This window comes from Chiloscyllium punctatum, chromosome 3 (genome assembly GCF_047496795.1).
Source record: "Chiloscyllium punctatum isolate Juve2018m chromosome 3, sChiPun1.3, whole genome shotgun sequence".
NCBI classification, from domain to species: domain Eukaryota; kingdom Metazoa; phylum Chordata; class Chondrichthyes; order Orectolobiformes; family Hemiscylliidae; genus Chiloscyllium; species Chiloscyllium punctatum.
Window position 1 is genome coordinate 86782053 of NC_092741.1, and position 27917 is coordinate 86809969.

At 41.8% G+C, this 27917-nt stretch overlaps 1 protein-coding gene across 5 annotated transcripts in view; it reads left to right on the forward strand.

Annotated features, from left to right (window-relative positions):
- nkain2 (sodium/potassium transporting ATPase interacting 2) overlaps positions 1–27917 on the forward strand; it is a 512436-nt gene that overhangs the window by 477369 nt on the left and 7150 nt on the right. For 3 of the 5 annotated variants that reach the window (XM_072555972.1, XM_072555974.1, XM_072555973.1), the window contains exon 6: positions 6900–6981. In XM_072555972.1, coding sequence (XP_072412073.1) covers positions 6900–6981 — 82 coding nt within the window. Of the gene's footprint in view, positions 1–6899; positions 6982–19362; positions 19420–27917 lie in introns of those variants that run through there. The other 2 variants (XR_011954527.1, XR_011954528.1) reach the window with 2 other exon arrangements.

A 27917-nucleotide genomic window follows, 5' to 3' on the forward strand; every position in this document is an offset into this window, starting at 1 on the left:
AGCCAGTTCCTGGGTTGTACGGTTCTATATTCTATGTTCATTCAGTGGGACATGGAAGTTCCATCAAAAGGGGTTCGTGGAAATGCCTCTACATGAACCTCTGACATAGAGACCTTATTCTGATGCCATGCTGTGCAAATACAGTAGGCGATTTAAAAAGCTATATGTTTACTGACACCTTACCAGCCCCACATCACTTGAAAAAGGCAGTATTACATGAAAGCACATTTTAGCAAAGACCTACAGTTCAAATTGAGAAGAACTCAGTTCTATGCCCTCATGTAGCCTATGAGATCTTAGATTGTCTTGGGTCCTCTGATTACTTCTATTTTCAGAGATGATTATGATCAGTCTGTAGTGACAAATGACATGGTCGAGATTGCTTGTGACCAGGATTTCTAACCAATATAGTTGGGCACAGCATGCTTTTCACAAACAGGATGCTATGAAAATAGATTGCTTCAATCTCTACTGTAAAAACCCCTGATTAATGCAACTGCCCTTTGATGGGGACTCACATTACTCACAGGTAAATCCCATACGATCAGAGAAAAACACAGTCATTATACTACTTCTAGTTATGGTAGCAGCCATTTTTCATTTCCAGTGCACTGATACAAATTGCATGATTGTGGAATACAACCTAGGTGTTTCTTAGCACAGTAAGTCTCAGGCTCAGCTTTGCAATCATGGTGCCTCCAACTCCCAAACCTCCATATTCCTTTCTTCCTGGCTTTCGTTGTTGAGCCCATCAATACACCACTTTGAATTACAACTTCATCTCTCAACATTAATCCCCGAGCATCAGCCCTCCAGCTTAGTCATAGAATAAAGAACATTTCAGCACAGTACAGGCCCTTCGGCCCTCGATGTTGTGCCGACCTGTCATACCAATCTGAAGCCTATCTAACCTATACTATTCCCTGTACGTCCATATGCTTGTCCAATGCCAACTTAAATGTACTTAAAGTTGGCGAATCAACTACCGTTGCAGGCAAAGCATTCCATACCCTTGCTACTCTCTGAGTAAAGAAACTACCTCTGACATCTGTCTTATATCTATCACCCCTCAATTTAAAGCTATGCCTCCTCGTGCTCGCTGTCACCATACTTGGAAAAAGGCTCTCCCTGTCCACCCTATCTAACCCTCCGATTATCTTATATATTTCTATTAAGTCACCTCTCAACCTTCTTCTCTCCAGCGAAAATAGCCTCAAGTCCTTCAGCCTTTCCTCATAAGGCCTTCCCTCCACATCCTAGTAAATCTCCTCTGCAGCCTTTCCAAAGCTTCCACATCCTTCTTATAATGCGGTGACCAGAACTGTACACAATACTCCAAGTGCGGCTGCAGCAGAGTTTTGTACAGCTGTAGCATAACCTCATGGTTCCAGAACTCAATCCTTCTATTAATAAAAGCTAAAACGCTGTATGCCTTCTTAACAACCCTGTCAACCTGGGTGGCAACTTTCAAGGACCTGTGTGCCTGGACACTGAGATCCTCTCTGCTCATCTACACTACCAAGAATCTTACCATTAGCCCAGTACTTTGCATTCCGGTTACTCCGACCAAAGTGAATCACCTCACACTTGTATGCATTAAACTCCATTTGCCACCTCTCAGCCCAGCTCTGCAGCTTATCTATGTCTCTCTGTAACCTACAACATCCTTCGTCACTATCCACAACTCCACCGACCTTAGTGTCGTCTGCAAGTTTACTAACCCACCCTTCTGCGCCCTCATCCAGGTCATTTATAGTCATTTGAGATATCATGCTGAATAATCCCTGCCTAGGTCAGAGTGGTGGTGAGTATGGATGATCCCTCCCCTCCTCATGCAGGAACCCATGACCTCCAATGCACTATAGTCCTCACTTTATACTTCGAGGTTTCACCTTTCACAACTATTGCCTCCTCTGCTTTTCGAAATGCCACCTTCAATTCTCAAAATTGAGTTCACCCACTTTCCTGACACAGCAATGGTCACCCGCTTTTACATTCATTCATCTCCCCCTCAGGACTGACTGTGGTCCATCTCCCAGACTGACTTGGTCTCCCAGCACTGATTGCTGTATGAGCCTGGGACTTTGACTGATCTCTGTGCAGCTCTGAGTTCGTGCAACACCCTGGCCTGGTTCTGTTAGACATACAGAGCTGACCATGGCACACTTGCAGACTGTAGTGATATGGAACCCCAGACCTCTTCAGTTGTCTGGCTGACTGACTGTGTCCAAGCCCCTGAATGAGAGTGGATGCTACATTTGGCTCACTGTACCAAGACCCCCTGACTGAAAGTTGTTTCCATTAATCTGACTGGGAGTATGACCATTTTTTTGAAGCGCATGCAGTATGTTTGTCACAAACACTTCTGACACATGGTGCAGGTGTGAGATTCAGTTAACATGCTCCCACGTAGTGGCATTATCAAACCCCTTTACTGATGAATGCTGACAGCCATGACAAGCTACCTGATATCATGTCTCCACTAAAAGGCAAAACAAGTGAAAATTACTGTGATGTTGCAGGTTCTGAATGAGGCAAAATGCAAAAAGGTAAGGAATGTGTAATGAACATCCAAGCAGTCGCAATGTGAGTGAGTAGTAACAGAACAAGTGAGGACCTCTGAGATGCATCCTGGTCAAATTCATGACTTAAGTTCCTGTTGGCAACATTCCAACGAAAGCTGCTAGTGCACTCCAAAGTGCAACATTGAGGTGCAGAACTGTGTCACAAGCGGCTTGAAAATATGCTACAACAGTGCAGCGAGGCTGGTATATGTGCAAACCTCATGTCCATGGATGGGGAACATGCAGTTGCTGTCCACGGAGTGTGCCCAGAGATAATTGGGACTGCTGTTGTAGGTGGAGGGTTGGAGGAAAGTGATAAGCTGGAGCTGCCATTTCATGTCACCATCTAGTTTCTATTCAACAATCGGGAGAATGAGAAATTGCATATAAACAAAATTGCATATAAATCAGCTAATGATTAGGTGCTGATGCATGGAAGTGGAAAGTGATACAAATAGATATCTCACCACTCAATGGCAATATTCTCTTCTAGCCACTTTTGCCAACTTTCCAACTTTCTCCCTAATGCCTATGTTGTTGAGAGGCTGGTAAGATTCAAACTTTATTTTCTTAAAAAGCTTTCACTCTCATTCATAAAAGTACATTTTCTACATTTAAATTCTTTCAATTGCTTAATCTCTTTTCTCAACAAACATTCCATTCAAATGCATAAAACCTGAAAGCATTGAAATTCATTGGCTCACTTCAATGCTTTTATTGATATTTATGAAACTGAAGCATCCTGTGAGTGGTAATCCTTCAGAAGAAGAATGTGACTTGCTCATGGCAAGAACCTGTGTCTTTTGACGTGAGGAAGCTCTTTCACTGCAACTACAGTATGTTTCTGGTTGACCTCATACTTTTGTTGCATTTATTATATGCCATAGATATAACAAAAGAATTTACAGATTGACAATCAGCATGTTTGTCCCATTATAACAAGCTTTAAACGGCCATCAAATCCTGATGTGGGACATTATCCTGGCGCATCTGGTGCAGAGGTACAATACCACCACAGTAGGCATCCCACTGTGATATTGTTAGGTTGTGAAATCAGTTATGCAACTCTACTCATGCAATAATAGCCATCAAACCTGTCAACAGAAAGTATAAAATAGCAAGTAATGTTTTTAACAAACATTCTTCAAATGTTAAACATTGTTTAGATTTAAATCTTGTTTAAAAACACTTTAAATGACTTTCAACTTTGATAGTTCCTCCTGACATTTCCTTTTCACACTTCTGACAGCTCCTTATAATAGGTCCTCTTTAAATTTTGACATTTTCTCATAATAGTTTCAATGCACTTCCATGTTCCCATAAGTTGATAGCCTTTAATGCACAATTAAGCCTATTTTTGTCAATCCTAAAGGGCGCCTTACTTCCTCAAAAGAGCACCTGACCTTACCCAACAATATCCTGGAATTATAACCAAAGGGATGCCTTATCTCCCTCAAGAGATAACTTAGCTATCTAGACGAATCTGCAAAGTGTAGATCATCTCTTTTTATGTTTAATTTTATTTGCATTTCACTTTGAGTTTCAGATGCCAAAGATACCAAAATTAATGAGAATGTAGCAGGTTCTGATTTTTATGGGCAACTGCCTCCACGTAACATATATGTACAAATGATAATCAGCACCAATTTGTGTCCTCATTAAAATGCTAGTTTTTTACACTCAAGATGAGATTTACAATTTTCAGCCACATCTCTCATTTCTTTGAAGGTGAAGAGATTTTTGTCAACTTCCAAGAAGTGATTCTCTCTGCGAGGCCTAATGTGTTTTCATAGACAACTGTCTCAAACCTGCCTCTTTAACCATCTGCCCTCAAGCCTGATGCTAGATGGATTCTTCTATTTGCTATAGTTGCAAGAGCTTACTACTGCCAATATCCCTGGTGTGACACCATCTTGAAATCCCAGTTGTGTACCCAGTCAAGCATGGCAGCCTGAATTTGCCAGTCATCAACACAGTGACACAGCAACTACAGAGCAACACTTCTCACTGCACATAGTGGTATGGCTGACACCTCCTTGCACATACAATGGCTTTCTGACATTAATTTTCAACTATTCCCTGGCTACAGGAGGAGGACCAGAGGACAGGAGAACTGCAAGTTCTCGAACCTTTGTTCGAGAAGGGTGGTTCAGATAAATCAGAAAGCTACAGGCCAGTGAGTCTAACATCTCTGGCAGGGAAACTATTCAAAAAATTCTGAGGGACACAATTAATGTGCACTTGGAGAAGAAAAGATTAATCATGGTTAGCATGGCTTTGTAAGGAGGAGATCATGTCAAACAAGTTTGAATTTCTTTGAGGATGTGACTAGGTGTGCAGATGAGGGTAGTGAAGTTGATGCAATCTGTATGGTCTTCAGTCAGGCTTTTGACATGGCAGGCTGGTTAAGAAGCTAAGAGCCATTGGATCCAGGGCAATTTGATAAATTAGATCCAAAATTGGCTTAATGACAGAAAGCAGAGGGTAATGGTCGAAGGGTCTTTTTGTGACTTGTAGATTATTGCATACTATAGTGTTCAGTACAGGATCCCTAGCTGTTGTTGTGTAAATTAATGATCTAAGCATGCGTATAGGAGCTATGATCAATCAGTAAGTTTGCAGATGGCACAAAAATTGGTGGTGTGTTAAATAGTGAGGAGGAAAGCTTTAGACGACAGGATGATATAAACATTAACAATGGCAAGTGAAATTTAATCCTGGAAAGTGCAAGGCGATCAATTTTGGAAGAATTAATAAGGATTACAGGCTGAATGATCGGACTGTCGGAAATAAAGGGGGTCCAAGGGACCTTGTCCATAAATCCTTGAAGGCAATGGGATATGTAGATAAGCTGGTTAAGAAGGCATAATGGAATCTTGGCTTTATGAGTCAAGGCATTGAATACAAGAGTAAGGAGGGTATGATAGAGCTATAAATATCTTTAGCTAGTCCACAGCTGGAATACTGTTTGCATTTCCCATCACCACCATATTATAGGAGGGATGTAATTGCACTAGGGAGGATGCAGAAGAGAGTCACCAGGATGCTACCTAGCTACAGTGAAGAGAGACTATATAGGATGAGGTTTGTTTCTTTAGAGCAGTCATGGCTGAGAGGCCTCAGGTTGAGGTGTACAAAGTTCTGAGAGGCATAAAAGGGAGAAACCTTTCCCCTGAAGAGAGGGATCAATATCAGGGAGTGCAGTTTTTAACATAAGTTTAGAAGGTTTTGAGGAAAAATGATTCCACCTGGATGGTTGTAAACACTTCGAACTCGTTGCCTGAGACAGTGGAATAATCAGGAACCCTCAAGACATTTAAGATGTAGTTAGATGAGCAGTTGAAATGCCATAATATATGAGGCTACAGGGCAAGTGCTGAAAAATGGGATTAGAATAAGTGCATGTTTGATGACCAGTATGGACACAATGAGCTGAGAGGCCTCTTTCCATGCTGTAAAATCTCTTTCACTCTATAAATCTACAATTGCACTTTCCTGCACCTATGACTATTGGTCAGCACGTACATGAGTATCAATTGAACTGGACTTGATGTGAGGTAGGATATAGACTGCAGAATCAAACTGGGTGTCATCATTGGACGTATGGTACCTAATATATTTCTAGGTATTGTTTCCAGGGGGCAATGTGTAGAGGAGAACTGTGAAATGATAATCCCGCATTAATTCTATTACAACAGGGAAGTTGTGTTTGCAAACAGGAGTTGAGAGGTCCTGTTGCGACTGTACAGGACATTGGTTAGGCCACTTTTGGGATATTCCCTGCAATTCTGGTCTCCTTCCTATCGGAAACATGTTGTGAAACTTGAAAGGGTTCAGAAAAGATTTACAAGGATATTGCCAGGGTTGGAGGATTTGAGCTATAGGGAGAGGCAGAATAGGCTGGGGTTGATTTCCCTGGACCGTCGGAGGCTGAGGGGTGACCTTATAGAGGTTTATAAAATCATGAGGGGCATGGATAGGATAAATAGACAAAGTCTTTTCCCTGAGGTGGGGGAGTCCAGAACTAGAGGGCATAGGTTTTAGAGTGAGAGGGGAAAGATATAAAAGAGACCTAAGGGGAAACTTTTTCACGCAGAGGGTGAAAATTGCAACATTTAAAAGGCATCTGGATGGGGATATGAATAGAAAGGGTTTGGAGGGATATGGGCCAGGTGCTGGCAGGTGGGACTAGATTGGGTCGGGATATCTGGTCAGCATGGACGAGTTAGACTGAAGGGTCTGTTTCCATGCAGTACATCTCTATGACTCTATGATTCTACATACAAACAGGAATCTATTACTGGAATCTAATGACATTTCTATTTTACCTAACAGTTGATTTCATCGGAGGGTTTGACTCATACGGCTATCAGGGCCCACAGAAAACATCTCATTTACAGTTGCAGCCCATGTACATGTAAGTCCATCTTTTAAGTGCACTTTAAGTTAAATTTCTACCATGTATTCTTTATTGTTTGATTTGAATTGACTGTACAGATGACTTCAATATGCTATGAAGGAAATAAGTTTCTTCTATCACATTTCATGGGGACTTGCTCATCAGTTGTCTTAATTTCAGTGGAGGATCCAAAGAAGCTCCAGAAAAATGAATAGTGTTCTTATTTATTAATGATCTATCATGGAATCCATAGAATACATCCAATTTTTAATTGCCTGTAACCTCTCCCTTTCAAAACCTCATGTATTCAAAAAGGTGTAATAATATCTGTATTCATACTCTAACAATGACTTATCAGTTTAGCCATTTTCCTCTCCAGCAATTCCCTAAATTTGCATGTCTTACTGACAAGTAAATCAAAATTAAACTCTAATATAGAGCTCACAATGTCTCGCCTTATGTAAATTGTTAAACTTTAAGAAGCCAAAGGTCCCCATTTTCTGTTGGTGTTACTTCAACAAAATCATTGAATATAAACAATCTGGATATGAACATGCTTGCACACTAAGAAACAGTGCACTCAGAAATTCTTAAAATGTAAAGTGAATGAAAAGAATAATTAATTTCTGAGGTATAGAAGATAATATTAGCATGTAAATCTATGATTTTTATAAGAGGATTTACCACCATTATTCAATAGAATAATATACTACTAGTCCCATGAGAAGTATGTTAACAATTTATTATTGATTTTCCTGCGTGCAGAGCACACATTTTAAATCATATATAGTCTTGTACTCAGTACTAGACAGTTTTACATCAAAACATAGAAAATAAAAGCAGGAGTTCAATATGTTCATGGCTGATCATTCAGCACCCTGATACATTTTTAATCAATAATGGAATCAGTTGTTATGGGAAGAGTGGAGTTGGGGATTATCAGATCAACCACGATCTCATTGGATGGCAGAACACACTGGATGGGCTGACTGGCCTACTTCTGCTTCTATGTCATAGAGTCATACAACATAGAAACAGGCTCTTCAACCTAACAAACACAAATTACACTAATCCCATTTACCTGCACTGGTCCATATGCCCTGGCATTTTAAGTGCTCATACAGATGCTTCTTAAATGTTGCTAGAGTACCTGCCTCCGGTATTCCCTCTGGCAGCACATTTCCTATTTCTACCACCCCTGGGTGAAAATATTTTTTTTCAGATCTCTTCTAAACCACTTACTCCTCACCTTAAGCTTATGACTCTGGTCTTAGACACTTCTACCTAAGAGAGATGATTCTCATGATCTACTTCCAAGCCACCCATAATTTTGTGTACCTCAATCAGATACCCTCTCAACCTCCTTTGCTCCAAAGAAAACAAACCCACTCCATCTAATCTCTCTTCATAACTGAGACTTTTCATATCAGGAAACATCCTGGTGAATCTCCTCTGCACCTTCTCCAGTGCTGTCCTCCTGCTAGTGTGATGACCAGAACTGCCCACAGTATTCCATTTGTGGCCTATAAAGTTATAACAAAGCTTCCTTGCTTTTATATTCTACCTCCAGGTTAAAAAGGCAAGAATCCCATTTGTCTTCTTCACCACCCTGTCTTCCTGTGCTGACACCTTCAGTGATTTATGGACTTGTACGCCAAGGTCCATTTGTTCTGCAATACTCTCGAGGGACCTACTATTTATTGAGTATGTCCTTCCCTTTTTGGATCTCCCAAAATGCGTTTCCTTACACTTATCAGGATTAAGTTCTACCTGCCATTGCTCGATGCAATTTATGTGTCTACCAATATCAACTCCAGCCTGGCACCATCCTCGTCCGTATCAATAACATCACCAATTTTCATGTCATCTGCAAATTTACTTATTATATCTTCTACATTCACAACCAAGTTGTTAATGTATAATAACAAATACCAAAGGTCCCAGCACCAACCCTACAGTATACTGCTGGTCACAGACATCCAATCACAAAAACATCCCTCCGTTATCACCCTGAGCTTCCTAATTGCAAGCCAAATTTGGATCTTGTTTGCCAAGTTGAATTCCATGCACTTTTATTTTTTGGACCAGCCTTCCAACTAGGACCTTGTCATGGCCATGTAAACCACATCAACTGCACTACCCTCATCAATATATTTAATAACCTTCACAACAACTCAATTAGAAAGACAAGACCTCTCTCTAACAAATCTGTGCTGACCATCCCTGATTAATCCCTGTACTTTCAAGTGTTGATTAATTCTGTCCCTCAGATTTATTTTTCCCAGTAATTTATCTACCACTGACAATTAACTAACCACTATAACTGATTGGTCTGTAATGACTTGGCTTATCCCTGCTTCCCTTCTTGAACAAAGGAACCACATTAGCTATCCTCCAATCATCTGGTGCTTCATCTGTGGCCAGCAATGTATTAAATATCTCCAAAAAGGCCCCAGCAATCTCCTCGTCTTCCATAGCAGCCTGGATACATCCCATCAGGCTCTGGGGATTTATGCATCTCTATGCCTGCCAAAGCATATAATATATTTGCTTTGTTTTCCCTGGGATGTGGGTGTTGCTGGCTGGCCAGCATTTATTGAAGTTGCCCTTGAGAAGGTGGTGGTGAGCTGACTCTTGAATTGTTACAGTCCACATGCCATAGCTTGATCTACAGTGCCATTAAGTAGGAATTCCAGGATATTGATTCAGCCACAGTGAAAGAAAAACAAAATATTTCCAAGTCAGGATGATGAATGGCTTGGAAGGGAACTTGCCTTTGAGACAATAATGGGTGCTCCCATGTATCTACTGTCCTTGTCCTACTGGATGGAAGTCGTCATGGGTTTGGAAAGTGCTGCCTAAGGCTATGTGATGAAGTTTTACTGTGCTTCTTGTAAATAGTACACACTGCTGCTTTGAATGTCAGTGGTGGAGGGAGTGGAAGCTTGTGGATGTGGTGCCAATCAAGTGGCTACTTTGTCCTGGATGGTGCCAAGCTTTTTGAGTGTTGTTGGAGCTATACTCATCCAGGCAAGTGGGGAGTATTCCATCACACTCCTGATTTGTACCTTATAAATGGTAGACACATTTGGGGAGTCAAGAAGTCGGCATATTCTTGAAGAGTGAAGATTAAAGGCAATAGATCCAAGAAATCCTGGATATCATGGGGTCTTGTGAATTTCATAAAGAAAAGGAAGGAAGCATATGTCAGGTACAGCACATTAAAAACAGGGACGCCCTTCAACTGTATAGAGAGTATAGGGTGTTGCCTAAAAAGAAATTAGGAGGGCAAAGATGGGCCAAAAAATAACTTCGGCTGATCAGATTGAGGAAAATCCCAAGGCATTTTACCAATATGTTCAAGTGAAAAGAGTACCAGCGGAAGAGAGGACTTTTAGAGACCAAAGAGACACTTGTGAATGGAGGCAGTGGATGTGATTGAGGTCCTAAATGAATACTTGTCATCTGTATTCACGTTGGAGAAGACATTGTAACTGGGGATTTCAGTTGGAATGGTGAGGTTCTAGGACATGTTAGGTTAATAAGAAGGTGAGTTATTCCCTCAATCAGCTTTCCAGACCTCCCATGTACCTTATCCTGCCCATATCTTTTTTTGCCTACTGGATTGTCCTTCCATTCATTCTACATCTGATTGGACCTTATGCCCAAATTTACCATCTACTCTGTGCCTGTCCCCTGCCAAATTAATTTAAAACCTCCGCAAGAGCATAAGCACCCTCCCAGTAAGGATAATCGGAGCCAATACAGTTCAAGTGCAACACTTCCAACTTGTACAGGTCCTGCCTACCCCAGATGCTGTCCCAATGATTCAAAAATCTGAAGTCCTCACTCCTACCACATCACTTAAGCCACATGTTCATCTGACCTATCTTCCTATTTCTATACTCAGTAGTACCAGGTGCTGGACTAATCCAGAGATTACAACTTTTGTCCTCTTCCTCCTTAATCTGTGACTTAACTCTTTAGATTCCTAATGAGGTCCTTGTTTCTTTCTTTACCCATGTCATTGGCATGGACAGTATCACGACTGCTGGTTGTCCATTCTCCCCCTTCAGAATGCTCTGCAACCACTCTGAGACTTCCCTGACCTTGGCACCAGAGAGGAAGCATGCCATTTGAGAATTTTATTTGCTGCCACAAAACCACATGTCAGTACCTTTTACAATCAAGGCCACTACCGCTAAAGCTTTCCCAATTTATTTTGCCTACACCCCGCTGTGCGGCAGAGCTAACAGTAGTACCACAAACTTGGCTGTTGCTGCTTTCCCCTGAGCTGCAATCTCCCCCCCCCCCCCCCCCCCGCCTCCAGTTGTATCCAACATAGTATACTTGAGAAATGGCCACTGGGGACTCCTGCTCTGCCTACCCACATTTACCACTCCTCTCCCACTAGTACTCCAACTGAGCTTGATTCACTCCACTCCTGCTCTGAGTGAGTTCGATCCACTCCTCTCCTACTGCTGCTCTGATTGAGCTTTTATGTCTTCTCCCCATTCCTTTGGATTCCTTTAGCCCTGAGAACTGTAACTAATTCCTTCTAGAGTCATTGGAACATCCTACCTGTATTTACCCCCTCTAACCTTGTTAGAATTTTATCAGTTTCCATGAGACTCCATTTCATTCTTCTAAATTATATTCCAGTGAATATAGTCCGAAGCGATCCAGTATCTCTTCATACATCAGTGCTGCCATCCCAGGAAACAGTCCAGAAAGCCTTTGTTGCAATCCATCCATAGCTCAAATATTCTTCCTCATATGAGCAGACCAAAACTGTACACCATACTCTAGGTGTGGGCTCACCAAGGCGCTGACAATTACAGCAAGACATTCCTGCTCCCATACTCAAATCCTGTTGCTATGAAAACCAACATAGCATTTGCTTTTTTCACTGCCTGTTCAACCTGCCTGCTTACTTTCAGTGACTGGTGTTTAAGGACACCCAGGTCAAATTCCACCTCCCTTTTTCCCAATCTATCTCCATTCGGATAATAATCAGCTTTCTGTTTTTGCAATCAAAGTGAATAACTTCACATTTATCTACATTATACTTCATCTTCCATGTGTCCACTCAATCAACATGTTAAAATCACACTAAAGTATATCTTCATTGTTCTCACAGTTCGCCCTCTCATTCAGCTTTGTGTCATCTGCAGACTTGGAGATATTACAATTGCATCTAAATTATTAGTATATATTGTGAATAGTTTTGAATTATGAAGGTAAAGTTAACACTTAACAAAAGCATACCATGAAACAATAGTCCCTTGAAAACATTAATGCCAAAACAAAATACTGCTATGCTATAAAGTAATATTCACTACAAATCCATAAGTTGATTACACTTCCTCACTTTCTGAATTAAATAGCAGAACCTCAGAGTAATATCTCTGGATTATGACCTGAGCTATGAACAAATTGGCAAACAGTCAATAATATTAGAGAATGTGTGTGACTCAAATGCTGGTGTGGAGCACTGATGGTATGATACTGTCACTAGTGGTTAGATTAGATTACATTACATTACAGTGTGGAAACAGGCCCTTCGGCCCAACAAGTCCACACCGACCCGCCAAAGCGCAACCCACCCATACCCCTACATTTACCCCTTACCTAACACTACGGGCAATTTAGCATGGCCAATTCACCTGACCTGCACATCTTTGGACTGTGGGAGGAAACCGGAGCACCCGGAGGAAACCCACGCAGACACGGGGAGAACGTGCAAACTCCACACAGTCAGTCACCTGAGGCAGGAATTGAACCCGTGTCTCTGGCGCTGTGAGGCAGCAGTGCTAACCACTGTGCCACCGTGCCGCCCACTGATAATGTCACTAGAAATCTGAATTCCAAGCTAATGTTCTCAGAACAAAGGTTTGAGCTACACTGTGGCAGGTGGAGAAATTTAAGTTCAATTTAAAAAATCTGGAAAAAACTCAACAATACAACCCTTGTCAATTATTGTAAAGATAAATGTCCTTTGGGGAAGGAAATTTGCTGTCTATATCTAGTCAGGTGTACATGTGACTCCAGACCCATAAAAATGTGGTTGTCTCTGAACTATCTTAACAATAAATTCTGAACAAGCCAGTTGACACTATCTTAGATCCCCATCCATACACCCAGTGAGCCATTGGTAGTCTGGAATTGCCCTTCACTATTGACATAGTGGTGCAGCAGCTGCAAATGATCACTTCTCATGGCACATAGGTGACACAGCTAATACTTGCTTGAACATACAACTGTACATTCCTCCATCTATGACTGTTTAAGCGGCAGTTCACACAGCTCTCCAATCTTTCAGCTACATCCCATCTTACATACTTATCTAAGTCATTACCATGCTTTCCCAAATGCCCACCATAGCCCAGTTACTAATCAGTGATGATTGTCAGAACTCTACATAGAGGAAAGCCTTCAAATCCTTCAAAATATTAATTTTTATTTAAAATCATCAAAATCAAACAGATATCAAACAAACAGAAGCTGCATTTGATTCTTGGAACACAAAAATAAACTGCATGCTTGTTGAGCTCCAGCAATTTACAGTCAATGACGGATCACTGCATCCTACTGGAACTGGTGTAAATTAGGTTGTGTCTGACACAATTGCAATCTATGGTGCAAGGTGTGATGTTCCTTCTGCTTAATGTTTTCATCCTGCTCCTCAGAAAACTGCCACTCTCCCATTTCCTCAGCATCCATTGCATTCCCTTGTTGCCTGCTTCAGTTAGGCAGATCACGGCATGCCTGTTTATGTGGCACACTCTATCTAGAACATATTGAAGGATCTCACCAGTTCATTCCAAAAAGAAAAACGTCATCTTCATTTGGCCTATCATTTCTCCACCATGACCCTCATCGGAAAATGAGCTACTTTGTATTTACACCATGCCTCAGTTAAGAGTTGTATAATGGATTTATCAGCTATGATCAAAGTGGGAAGTCTTCAGTCTCCTAGTAATTATCTTTGAAGTCATCTGGATCATCAAACACAACAGGAACATGAGAATTCTCAAGGAAGTGTGAGTTGTAGCAGCTGTCAGGGCCCTGGGCACAAAACCCCTAGAAATTGGAATCAGTGATCACAGATCATTCACAGATTCTTAATTGAAAGCAGTTGAGACCAATATATTTGCATGTTTCAAGAATGAGTTTGATATAATTCTTAGGCCCAAAGGGATCAAAGGGTAAGAGGAGAAAGTGGGAATAGGATACTAATTCAGGTGATCAGCCATGATCACATTGAATGGCGGAACAGGCTAGAGAGGCTGAATGGCCTCTTATTTTCTGAGCTTCATTGATGGAATGCAATCCTTTTCAACTGACGAACTCTGTTACAAAGCGATATAACCCTGAAAGCACAATGTGTGTACTGTTGATTGCGCTCTGGGCCTGAGGGTACCCAATGTTGTCAACAAATCCTCCTGCCCAGGCCTCGTAACAAGATAACACTCACCTTATTACAGGGAAATGTGATGATGCAATGTGATCTGGCACAAATGGCATCAATGTTTGACACATGTCTGGAAATCAAGGAATCACACAGAGGTCTCCTGAGGCTCCCTGGAATGAGCCGAAATGTTCATGTAGCTGTAATGTTGATGACCACAGGAGGAAATGGCCATACTCTCCCTTGCTCACAATCAGATGTTAATACTGATTAACATCGTTGCAGGCATACAATGAAGGTTCATCAGATTTGTATCTGCTTTGGGATTGTTCTAACAGGAAATATTGTGCAAACTAGCCCTCAATCCTCTAGAATTTCGAAGACTATGAAATAATCTAATAGAAACCTATCCAAAATCTGAAAGAGAAAGACAGGGTAGAAACAAGTAAGATCTTATCCCCAACTGGGGAGTCTAGAACTAGGGACACTATTTAAAAATAAGTGGGTACTATTTAAGAGCAGGATGAGTAGAATTTATTTTACTCAGAAGGTTGTGACTCTTTGGCATTCTCTACTTCAAAAAGCTACGTAAGCTCAGTGTTTCAGTATAGAGTGGTAGTGACCAAAGGAAACCATACTCGATCCCTTACAGTAACATATATCCTCCACAATTATTGTCTGCTCCACATCCCTGCACATGTTATTCTGAGGACTGAAGGCAATTTCCCCACTTCCCTGTCATATCATCGGTCTCTGACAACTGCATCCACCCTTGATTTTTATTAAGCTGACTCCCACCACTGTCGACTTACCTGGGCACACACACTGATCATGACTCCATCCCCCACCATTGCCGAGTTACCTGGACACACAGCCCTGACTTATATGACCAGGTCCCTGACTGATCACTTTGCAGCTACCCAACTAACTTACTGTGATTCTCTGGTCTATTTTCACTAAACATACAGGGTTGACTATGGCTCCCAGACTGATATGCACTCCCCTGACCCTGACACCCATAAGTGGCCAACTGACCATTTCTAAACACCCACACTGATAGCAGATGCTACCCTAGACTGACTTTACCATGACCCACTGAATGATGGCAGCCCCTTCAATTCAAGTGAGGATTACTGACCTTTGACTTTGAGAAAAAGCTAATGATGGAGGCACATGCAGTGTATTTTCCATTCAGGCTGCTGGTGAATGCTGTGGGTATAAGAATGACGCAGCCATGCACGTCCACCTCCTTGACTGATAAGTGAAGACAAATACGATACGCTGCCTGTGTCTCTAGCTGCACGAAACAGCCAAGCCAGACAGAGGTACTGTGAGTCTCCATGACTGAGGTGGCAAAGTAAAGCGAGATGAGGAAAAGCAAAGCAAGGCAAAACTGTTGAGAGTATATAGGTCGGTGCTTCATGAGTGGGATCTAAGAATGCCAGCAACCAGCCCTGAGGTGCAGACTGGTCCAATCCATGAGCTGGTTACCTGTCCCTGCCTTAATGTGCCCTGGCAATGAAAGGTGCCAGAATGCAAAGTATGAGATGGTGAATTTTAATGGGAAAAACATTGAAAGAAAGCATAAAATGGGGAATACAATTCTAAAGGAGATGTGAAGCAAAGGGACCAGCATGTATATGTGCACAGACCTTTGAAGGTGGCAGTACAGGTGCAAAGAGTAATTACTAAAGCATACAGTTAGTAGTCTTGGCTTTATTATTAGGGGTATAGAGTATAAGAGCAACAAAATGAGGTTGAACTTGCAATAGACACTTAGACCTCAGCTGGAATATTGTGTACAGTTCTGGTACCACACAAAGGAAGGATGTGAATCCACTGGAGATAGTGCAGAAGTGATTTACAAGGTTGTTTTGAGGGATGAGAAATTTCAGTTACAAGGATAGATTGAAGAAGTTGGAACTGTTCTCTGTGGAGAGAAGGAAGCTGAGGGGAGATTTAATAGAGGTTTTCAAAATCATGAGCAGGCTGAATTGAGTAGATAGGGAGAAGAGCGTTTCCACTTGTAAAATGATCAAGAACCACAGGATACAGATTTAAAGTGATTGCAAAAACAGCAAATTTGATGTGAGAAAAATCTTTTTCACATAACAAGTAGTTTGAGCATAGAATGCACTGTCTGGAGACACATTCAATTCAGGCATTCAAGAGGGCATTGCTGATTATTAAATAGAAATAATGTGCCACAGTATAGGGAATAAGCAGGAAATTGGTAGTAGTTAATGATGTTTATTTGAACAGGCAGTGCATGTATGATGGGCCAAACAGCCTACTTCTGTGCCATAGCAGACTCTAAACTGCAGCATGGCAGTGCAGAAGCATTCTGTAAGTGGATTGGAGATGCATCATGATGATCCAGAGAGGCTGTTACATGTCAGATACCAGTGTCTGTGGCTGCTGTCTATGCTGTGTACACTGAGACATCAGTGACAAATTCCAAAATGAAGGTCCAAAGGAGTAAGTGGTGATGTTAAAAAGAAAATAAGGGAGATTGTTTATTTATTTTTTTACTTATTGCTTTGGAAGGTACAATGCTAGGTGGGTTAGGGGCAGCAATATACTAGAAATGAATCAAGTAAGTAGGACGTAAAGTCACTGACTAAATAATTTTATAGAACGCATGATTTGAAATAGTTAGAAAAATCAGAGAATTACTCAGCTATGGGGAGAGAGGAAGACTGGTTTGGAGGATAAGGGGAATGGCAACAAGTGTTAGTGACAACTGAACTGATGGTTTCAAGCTCCAGTAAAAATCTGAGTTCCTTCACTGGTTGTTGCTGAAATTGGTGAACAGGGCAGGGTAGGGTTAAGGTATCAATCAACAGTTAGCTATCATGTGTAATAATGATGCAAATTAGTGTGTCATCATTTGCTCCTAGTGGCATTGCTGTACATTGAAAGTCATGGGCAGTCAATAAAAGATATGTTTCTCAAAAGGAGAAACTGCCTAACATAATAACATTTCTGAGATATAACAAGGCATTATCAGAAATTAACAATGTTATTTAACAGGAAAGGAGACATAATTGAATAGTTAAAAAACAGCACAAAGCTGCAAAGTGGCAACCACCGAAGGAATATCAAAATAGAATCAACAATTTGAAAGCAGTGATAGATGAAGATTGGAATTTTAGTGCTAAAAATTGGATGGAAATTGTTAATATTCACTGTTACCAAAGAAAAGTTCAACATGACTGAAATGCTGTGCAACATTATGGAAATAATACCAATGGGCCAAAACACTAACCCAAACCCCTGATTGTCTATCTGTTTAATTGGCAACTTATTTTGTATTGCACAGTGCAGCACAGGCAGTTTGAAAGGCATCTTGCATAAAAATAGTAAATGCCAAAAGCATTGGTGGAACAGTTGCTGAAGATTGGCATGCAGGTGCAGCAGGCAGTGATGAAAGCTCTCCTTCATTACAAGAGGATTTGAGTATTGGAGTAAGAATACCTTTCTGCAGTTATACAGAGTCTGGGTCAGGCAGCTTTGGTCTCCTAGTCTGAGGAAGGACATTCTTGCTATTGAGAGAATCCAGTGAAGGTTCACCAGACTAATTCCCAGGTTGGCAGAACTGACATATGAAAAAAGATTGGATCAACCGGGCTTGTATTCGCTGGAATTTAGCAGAGTGAAGGTGGATCTCTTAAAAACATGTAAAATCCTGATGGAACTGGACAGGCCAGATGCAGGAAGAATGTTCCCAATGTTGGGGCAGTCCAGAACAAGGGGTCACAGCCCAAGAATTAGGGATAAGCCATTAAGGACTGAGCTGAGGAAGAATTTCTTCAGAGAGTTGTGAACATGTGGAATTCTCTCCCACAGGAAATTGTTGGGGCCAGTTTGTTAAGTACATTCAGGAGGGAGCTGGATGTGACCCTTGCAGCTAAAGGGATCATTGGGTATAGGGAGAGGGCAAGAATGGGATACTGAGATTGCATGATCACCCATGATTATATTGAATGATGGTGTAGGCTTGCAGGGCTGAAAGGCCTACACCTGCATCTATTTTCTATGTTTTTATGTTTATATGTTCTGATTTTTACAAATGTGACATGTAATGCAAAGTTGGAACAGTACTAACAATATTTTATTTGCACCACATCAGGGAGGGAACAGGTCCACCATTTATAATCATAGAATCCCCACAGTGTGGAAGCAGGCCATTCAGCCCATCAAATCCACATCGACCTTGCAGAGAGCATCCCACCCGGACCCACCTCCCTACCCTAGCCCTGTACCTCTGCATTTCCCATGACTAATCCACCTAGGCTGCATATCCCTGGATACTATGGGCAATTTAGCATGGCCAATCCAGCTAACCTGCACTTCTTTGGACTGTGGGAGGAAACTGGAGCACTCAGAGGAAACCCATGCAGACACGGGGAGAACATGCAAACAGACAGTCACCTGAGGCTGGAATCAAACCTAGTTCCTTGACACTGTGAGGCAGCAGTGCTAACCACTGAGCCACCATGCTGCCTGAGCCACAGTAGTAGGATTATGCAAAGTTTTAAGTATCTCATAATAGGAAGAATTTTACAAATGTCATTAGCACGTGCTGTAAGTTAAGAGGGATATGTGATGACAAACTATTGATTAAATAGGAAATATAATTTTCACAGCTTGAGCAGTGACAAATAACATCACTGAAATACAAAATCAACTCGAGTAAACTCAGCTTAGGAGAAATTTTTTTACATAGAAAATTGTAAATACAATGCAATGCCTTGGCATAAGTAAGTCAAAAAAGAGAACGTGTACCTTTAAAGTAGATCAAATGACTTATTTCTTTGTTGTAAATTGTTATTTATATATTAATAATATTTTAAAATTATGTCCTGTATACAGTTGCTCTTTACCAACAATTGAAGGTTTCTTGCAAAATGACATCTGCAACTTTCCAATTCTGTGCATGTATTTTCAAATGTACATTTGCATTTTGTCATTTATTGGCTCCACAGATGACCCATCACCCTGCTCATCCAGTGCAGAGAACCCAACCTTCTCCTCAGAGAATGGTAAAGTACCAATCCGTATTGAATTCACTGGCAAGGAGGCACCATCTGCAATCACTGAAGGAGGGCAGGTTGTTGCAGATCATCATCACCAGTTTTCAAATCTTCAATAGCGCTTTGTTAGAATGCATCACCATGGCAAGATTTTTCTAAACTTCTAATTACTATTCCAGAGTATGATGCAAAAATGAGCACAGCTATTGAATCAGACAATGCACTACTTAATTGCCACTATGCAATTGAAGTACAGCCAGCGGCTAGATATTACATAACCCCATGCAGTGTGTTTTTGACACAGGGTATGAAAGCTTGAGTGACTAGACCACCTTCTTCTGACCCACCACTATAACATAAAGGTTGGGCAGGCACTGAAATCAACAGCCCTCCACCATATGTAAATAAATAATTAAGGGTCTGTTGAACTCATTAAAAGCTCATTTGGCCCCATAATACACTGTCCATGACAAAATGTAGGTATGCGGGCAATGGGACAGGAGACAGGAGCCAATTTTTAAACGCCAAAATGAAGAAAGTTGCAAGGAAGTGGGCATGTTTTGCATGTTTTGGAAGCATTCCCCCTCACAGAATACAGGATTACCTTTTCTTCCAATGTCTAATAGGCCCTGGCCTCTGCAGACCCTCTCACCCTCGATGATATCTCGGATCTCAACCTCCCTTAAAGGCTCTAGATTTACCTTTGGAAGCCACGATCCTCTTTGGGCTTCTTCCATTGTTCTTAATGCTATGACCCATCACCCTGTTCATCCAGTGCAGAGAACCCAACCTTCTCCTCAAAGGATAGTAAAGTACCAGTCCGCATTGAATTCACTGGCAAGGAGACACCATTTGCAAACCTGCTACCATAGCACTAAGCTCTGGTGTTGATAGGAGTGATGGAACTGCCAATCAAAGAAATTGCCCAGTAGCTTTTGAAGGTAGGACTTACTCCTAAGTGAGGGTTGGTAGTCATATAGTTTAGAGGTAAAAACAATGACTGCAGATGCTGGAAACCAGATTCTGGATTAGTGGTGCTAGAAGAGCACAGCAGTTCAGGCAGCATCCAAGTAACTTCGAAATCGACGTTTCGGGCAAAAGCCCTTCATCAGGAATAAAGGCAGTGAGCCTGAAGCGTGGAGAGATAAGCTAGAGGAGGGTGGGGGTGGGGAGAAAGTAGCATAGAGTACAATGGGTGAGTGGGGGAGGGGATGAAGGTGATAGGTCAAGGAGGAGAGGGTGGAGTGGATAGGTGGAAAAGAAGATAGGCAGGTAGGACAAGTCCGGACAAGTCAAGGGGACAGTTACTGAGCTGGAAGTTTAGAACTAGGGTGAGGTGCGGGAAGGGGAAATGAGGAAACTGTTGAAGTCTACATTGATGCCCTGGGGTTGAAGTGTTCCGAGGCGGAAGATGAGGCGTTCTTCCTCTAGGCGTCTGGTGGTGAGGGAGCGGCGGTGAAGGAGACCCACGACCTCCATGTCCTCGACAGAGTGGGAGGGGGAGTTGAAATGTTGGGCCACGGGGCGGTTTGGTTGATTGGTGCGGGTGTCCCGGAGATGTTCCCTAAAGCGCTCTGCTAGGAGGCGCCCAAGTCTCCCCAATGTAGAGGAGACCGCATCGGGAGCAACGGATACAATAAATGATATTAGTGGATGTGCAAGTAAAACTTTGATGGATGTGGAAGGCTCCTTTAGGGCCTTGGATAGAGGTGAGGGAGAAGGTGTGGGCGCAGGTTTTACAGTTCCTGCGGTGGCAGGGGAAAGTGCCAGGATTGGAGGGTGGGTTGTTTGGGGGCGTGGACCTGACCAGGTAGTCACGGAGGGAACGGTCTTTGCGGAAGGCGGAAAGGGGTGGGGAGGGAAATATATCCCTGGTAGCGGGGTCTGTTTGGAGGTGGCGGAAATGTCGGTGGATGATTTGGTTTATGCAAAGGTTTGTAGGGTGGAAGGTGAGCACCAGGGGTGTTCTGTCCTTGTTACGGTTGGAGGGGTGGGGTCTGAGGGCGGAGGTGCGGGATATGGATGAGATGTGTTGAAGGGCATCTTTAACCACGTGGGAAGGGAATTTGCGGTCTCTAAAGAAGGAGGCCATCTGGTGTGTTCTGTGGTGGAACTGGTCCTCCTGGGAACAGATCCGGCGGAGGCGGAGGAATTGGGAATACGGGATGGCATTTTTGCAAGAGGTAGGGTGGGAAGAGGTGTAATCCAGGTAGCTGTGGGAATCGGTGGGCTTGTAAAAAATGTCAGTGTCAAGTCGGTCATCATTAATGGAGATGGAGAGGTCCAGGAAGGGGATGGAGGTGTCAGAGATGGTCCAGGTAAATTTAAGGTCAGTGTGGAATGTGTTGGTGAAGGGCTTTTGCCCGAAACGTCGATTTTGAAGCTACTTGGATGCTGCCTGAACTGCTGTGCTCTTCTAGCACCACTAATCCAGTCATTTAGTTTAGCCATCCCGCAATTGTGCCCTTTGGGCCCAATGAAAGAGTTGGGTTCCAGCAGATATTTTTTCTCATAACTTTCTGTCCCAGATACACAGTGACAAGATTTGGCTTTACAGCATTATGTCTTGAGCTGACTACAGTTGGGAGAAATAGCCCTTTTGCATATTTCTATGAAATATAGTTCTATCATCATTTTGTGAGGAAGACTTTAGTTCAACAGCCATTGAACTAAGGCCATGGTGGTTCCTTTTCTCCCATCCTCCTCTCACAGCTCCATTAGTCAAACAACCCTGTAGAGTTTCCTAAGTAATGAAAGGAGTATAGCACTATGCTTTCTTTCACACATATCTTATCAAAGGTTTTGTATGGTCTGCGAAGATCATTGCACTTATAGTTATAAGTAAATGTTTTTAATATCTATTGAAATGAATAAAGTGCAGTAGAAGCATTTATAGTAAAATATATTAATTGCCAATAAGAGATGTGATTTATAATTTATAGTATCCTATCAGTCATTGAAATAATCTGCACTTGTTCTTAAATATGTCTTCAGCAGAATGTCACTTCCTATTCCAAGCAGATGTTTTAAACCTTGTGTATTTTTTTAGCATAGTTTTCATCTTTCTGTAACTGTTTCTACAACATCGTGATGATTTATTACAGTATTATTATCCTTCTGACAACAGCAAACTGTACACATCCAGGATGTTCTATTTGATTCAAATTACAAAACTTAAATATATCCTCCATGTACAAGTTGCAAAGATGTCTGATGGTAGAGTGGCTAGTATTCCTGCATCTTAGCCAGAAGTAGCAGGTTCATGTCTCACACCAGGATGTGATGACCACATTAAGATGTGTTCATAAGATGGCCAGACAAGTTGATTGTTAATCTATAAATTCTTCTAATATGCCCATGGCAGGTTATAAGAATTGGGGAGGTGGGGATAGCCATGCTTTATGAGGAGGGTGCCCTTCAAGCTATAGCCTCTGGTAACTAACTAGGGGTTTGTTCCCGGAAGAAACTAGCTATTGAAACAGTCTGAAGTATGTGTTTTCTCTACCTCATGAGCTGCAAAGGTGTTAATTTAAAGTAACACACTGCCCTTGTATGATACAAAGTAAGTTTGTGGTGCAAAGTAACAGGTAGTAATATTCACCACTACTCTATAATGAAAGAAAATGCCTTAATTCACGATAGCTTTGTTATTATTTCACCCACACATTCTATAAAATAATAGTTGGATAAGATAATGGCAAGTAGTTGGATTGGGATGACTGCTAATGTAAAGTATAAACACCAGCGCAAACCAAATGGACTGATCACTGATACCTGTGTTGTATTGCCCTGTGTGTTTTCTATATAATCTCACTGGTTAGTACAGTGCCATACTTTCACAATTTGCAAACAAATGTAATAAGTGTCATCACTTCAAGATATTAGTGACCTCAGTTTAAAAAAAAGGGCTATGCAATGGAACAGAAATGATATTTTGCTGGGGAATAATGTCACTCTGTCAGGAAAAAAAGATTGTTTTATCAGTTATCTTACATATGCAAGAATCAGAAGTTGTGTATAATTTATTTTGGTGTTTGAAATTAATCTAAGCATGTGGTCAAGCATTTTGCTTTATTGCAACAGTTTTTCTCTGTACCAGTTCCAGTATTTTCAAAGTAATGAATCAAGATTGCATTTTAAAACCTTCTACGTACAAAGCTATTTGCATTTCTGCAATGACTGAGATGTTGCATGTCCATCTTGTCTGATACTTTGAGTATCTAATAATAATCTGCACATTCAATTCTTCATAATCTTTTCAGATGTAATCTCACATTCATGACATGTTACTCTACTGTTTAGTGAGAGAGTCATGAGAAATAATGACACAACATTCAAAGCCCTAATTAAATATTAATAATATCTCTGTTAGGTTTGGTAGAAATATCAGCTAATAATACAATATACCTGAAAGCAATGCACTTGTTGATTACAACTACATTGTAGGAAGTTTTACATACAATCACCTAGCGAACTGTCAACCTACTGTCAAATGTATTGTTCAGTGACTGATAGTTTGCCTGGTTACAGCACTAAGTCTTTCTTTGCAACAATTTTAAACACATTTTCCCCCCAAAGTTGGCAATAATATATTTCACTGACAGCTTCATACTCTATCAAAATCCACTTTAAGCTACAATTGTCCATTTGTGGTTGTGGAAAGGCATAAAATTCTTTCTGTAAGTGAAACATCAAACATTCAGCCTTGATCTTGTTCATCTGTTTCAAACTTTCTTTGGTAACTTTCTGCTACTTTTGGATGCTACAGATGCCCTTGGATTGTCATAAGCTAAAAGCAAATACATAGATTTGTACACACATGCAAAACCTCTGTAAGCCATTGCATTATTTACATTTGTATTGTATTAATCACTTTGAATCATGCAACCATGCTTTTATTTCTTTCTTATTAATGAATGTAAACTGATTGTGGTGAAGTTCTGTTGTGCTGGGTTTGTCTCATGGATTGACAAAGAAGAAATTGTTATCCTGTTTGACAAACAGCATTATGGAAAGACTTGGGAAGTCATTTTATAAAAAAGCATTGGAGAACTGTGCCCTAATACTTTAACTCCCCCAGCACTGAAGGAGATAAAGGAATTGGCGATCATACCCACACAGCTGCCTTTGTTTATTCAAGCATAGCCTTGAGAAAGGCTCAGAGAGCATATACAGATGCACATTGCTTCAAACATGGCAGTGATGTAATTGAAAATGGATTAAATGAGCTAAAACAAGGTATTACCTTATCTGATGAAGTCATAGCAAGAGAAGGTATAAAAAAATCGCTGCAGCCAGCTAGAGCCAATTGGCCAGCTGCTTCAAAATCACACCAAATGATCTGTTGATAGATTGACCACATGAGACAGACTTTGCTTTGTAGAACTTCTCAGCAACCAGTGTCATTGTATGTACTACAAAAACATAAATTGCTGGGAAAATTCAGCAGGTCTCTCAGCATCTGTGGAGAGAAAGCAGAGTTAACGTTGAGTCCAGTGATGCTTCTTCAGAAAGGGTCTTCTTCCAAAACCATTAACTGTTTTCTGTCCACTGATGCTGCCAGACCTGCTGGATTTCTCCAACAATTTCTGTTTTTGCTTCAAATTTCCAGCAACCATCATTCTGTGCTATTTCATTGTATGTACTGTTGCTTAGCAGTGTAATAAAGGAGGAGCACATTAAGTGGAACTGTGTCCAAGTTGTTGCATGCCATTGATATCTGGGCCAAAATCATCAGACCCAGAAAGAATGGGTTGTACAGAACTTCCTCCCCTGGTGACACACATTTTAGAATCTCAAGATAATTAAACAAACAAAGTCCTTCAAATAACTGAGTTGTAACAAGCATTTTTTTGTGAATTAAAGACAGAGCTTTGCTAATAAAGCATTTAAAAATATATATATATATACGGATGGAATTTTCCCCTCTCTGTGATATAAGTAATGATGGGGAGGCTGGGAAAATATGTAAGTGAGAAAATCAGATTCTCAATGTTGAGATTTTGATCTTCCTGGCAAGCCTTAGATGGTAACCAGAATACTGCCATTGAGCTGCAACCTTCTTCTTTTCATACAAATGCTTCTCATTAAAGCCCTAAGTCTTTGTTTGTACACCCCTTCCAATTCTGCTCCCTTTCCTTGATAAACGAGATGATTCAGATTTCAGACATAAACCAGAGCAAACACCTGGCAGCTACAACTCTCCTAATATTTGTTCCAGCCATTATCCAATTACTTTTTCACATTAGTGTCACTGTTTGCTCCTCGGTTGCCATTCTCCTTGACACTTTGTCCACACAAGTCAGCAACAGCAAACCATCAGCCTCACCACATCCTTAGACCTGCTGTTGGATCAACTCACACACCACTTCAGCCCTTCAATACTTTGCTTTGGAGCTGAGAGACACTTATGACTTGCATGTTCTCACATGTTGTTTTGTTCACAAGGACATACATGAATCCTATTGCTGTGAGATTTGGGGGCTTTTTTAGCACCATTACCTATTATAAGTAGTCAACTACTTGTGAGCAATTTTCAGGTAGTTATTGAATTTGCATATCATACATTAGTTAATTAGGCAAATAAAGGGAAATATATACAACCTGTGACAGATGAGAATACATTACTAAATCTGAAGCAATTCTGTAGAATGGAGAAAGTGGCAATGGGTCCCATTGGTTTGGAGTGATGGGATTGTTTCACACTCTCTGATGGTAAAAGTGTTGGTTCTCCCCTTGAACCTCTGGTCTTCTCCCAAGAAGGTAATTCTCCTGGACCTGCTTTTTCACTCACTTCCCACCTCGTCCTCTTAGTATGTCTTATTTTGGGGGCTGGCAATCTATGCTGCATCAATAACCTCTCTGAATCTTTTTGGCCAATGACAATGCGTGGTTGTTTGTGATATCAGGATAATCATAGTCTCCTTGTCTGCCTTCATCTGAAGGTTAGTTTACCATTCTTTCTAAGAACAAAAACTTCTAATTTTCCAAAACAGAGGGCTTGGAGGCCCTGGTCATGATAGATGGAGGTGTAGAGGGATTGAATATCCATGGTGAAGATGAGGCATTGGAGGCTGGGGATACAGAAGTCTTGGAGGATGTGGAGGGCGTGGGTGGTGTCTCAAACGTATGTGGGGAGTTGCTGGACGAGGGGGGATAAGACAGTGTCGAGGTAGGTAGAGATGAGTTCGGTGGGGCAGGAGCATGCTGAGACAGTGTGTCGGCCAGGGTGGTCAGGCTTGTCGATCTTGGGAAGGAGGTAGAATCGGGCGATGTAGGGTTCCCAGACTATGAGGTTGGAAGCTGTGGGTGGGAGATCTCCTGAGGTGATGAGGTTCTGTATGGTCTGGGAGATAATGGCTTGGTGATGGGGGATGAGGTCATGGTCGAGGGGGCGGTAGGAGGAGGTGTCTTCGAGTTGGTGTCTGGCTTCAGCGGTGTAGAGGTCAGTGCGCCAAACTACCACTGCACCCCCTTTAGCCGCTGGCTTGATGGTGAGGTTGGGATTGGAGCAGAGGGAGTGGAGGGCTGCGCGTTGTGACGGTGAGAGGTTGGAGTGGGGGAGGGGGGGTGGACAGGTTGAGGCCTCTACACCCCCATCCAGCATGACCAGGGCCTCCAAGCTCTCTGTTTTCTTCCTCTCCCGACGTCCCCAACAGTACCCTTCCACTGACACTCTCATTCATTTGATTGGACTGGTCCTCACCCTTAACAATTTCTCCTTTGAATCCTCCCACTTCATCCAGACCAAAGGGGTAGCCATGGGCACCCGTATGGACCCCAGCTATGCCTATCTCTTTGTTGGCTACATAGAATAGTCCGTCTTCCATAGTTACACCAGTACCACTCCCCACCTGTTCTTCCGCTACATTGATGACTGAACATTTCAACCCCAGGGCATCAATGTGGACTTCACCAGTTTCCTCATTTTCCCTCCCCCCACCTTACCCCAGTTCCAATGTTCCAGCTCAGCACCATCCCCATGACCTGTCCTACCTGCCTATCTTCCTTTTCACCAATCCACTCCACTCTCCTCTCTGACCTATCACCTTCATCCCCACCCCCATTCACCTATTTTACTCTATGCTACTTTCTCCCCACCCTCACCCCCCTCTCATTTATCTGTCCACCCTGCAGGCTCCCTGCCTCTATTCCTGATGAAGGGCTTTTGCACGAAACTTCGATTTTCCTGCTCCTTGGATGCTGCCTGACCTGCTGTGCTTTTCCAGCACCACTCTAATCCAGACTATGGTGCCAGCAGTGTAAATGCAGGAAGGTCCCAGTAGTGACAAACACTACCATCTCTCTGGCTGCAGGATTCCCTGAGAATGGTATCCAAGAGTTCATTAGCATCACTAATAAGGGAAAGAGTTGAAGATTACATGAGAAATTCCATGTGAGCTGTGGAAGACCTTATGCCATGAATTTCACTCGCCAAAGATAACTGAAAATAGGACAATCCCACTTGTGGATTCTTTAGTATTAGTTTCTCTGCATTTCAAAGAAGA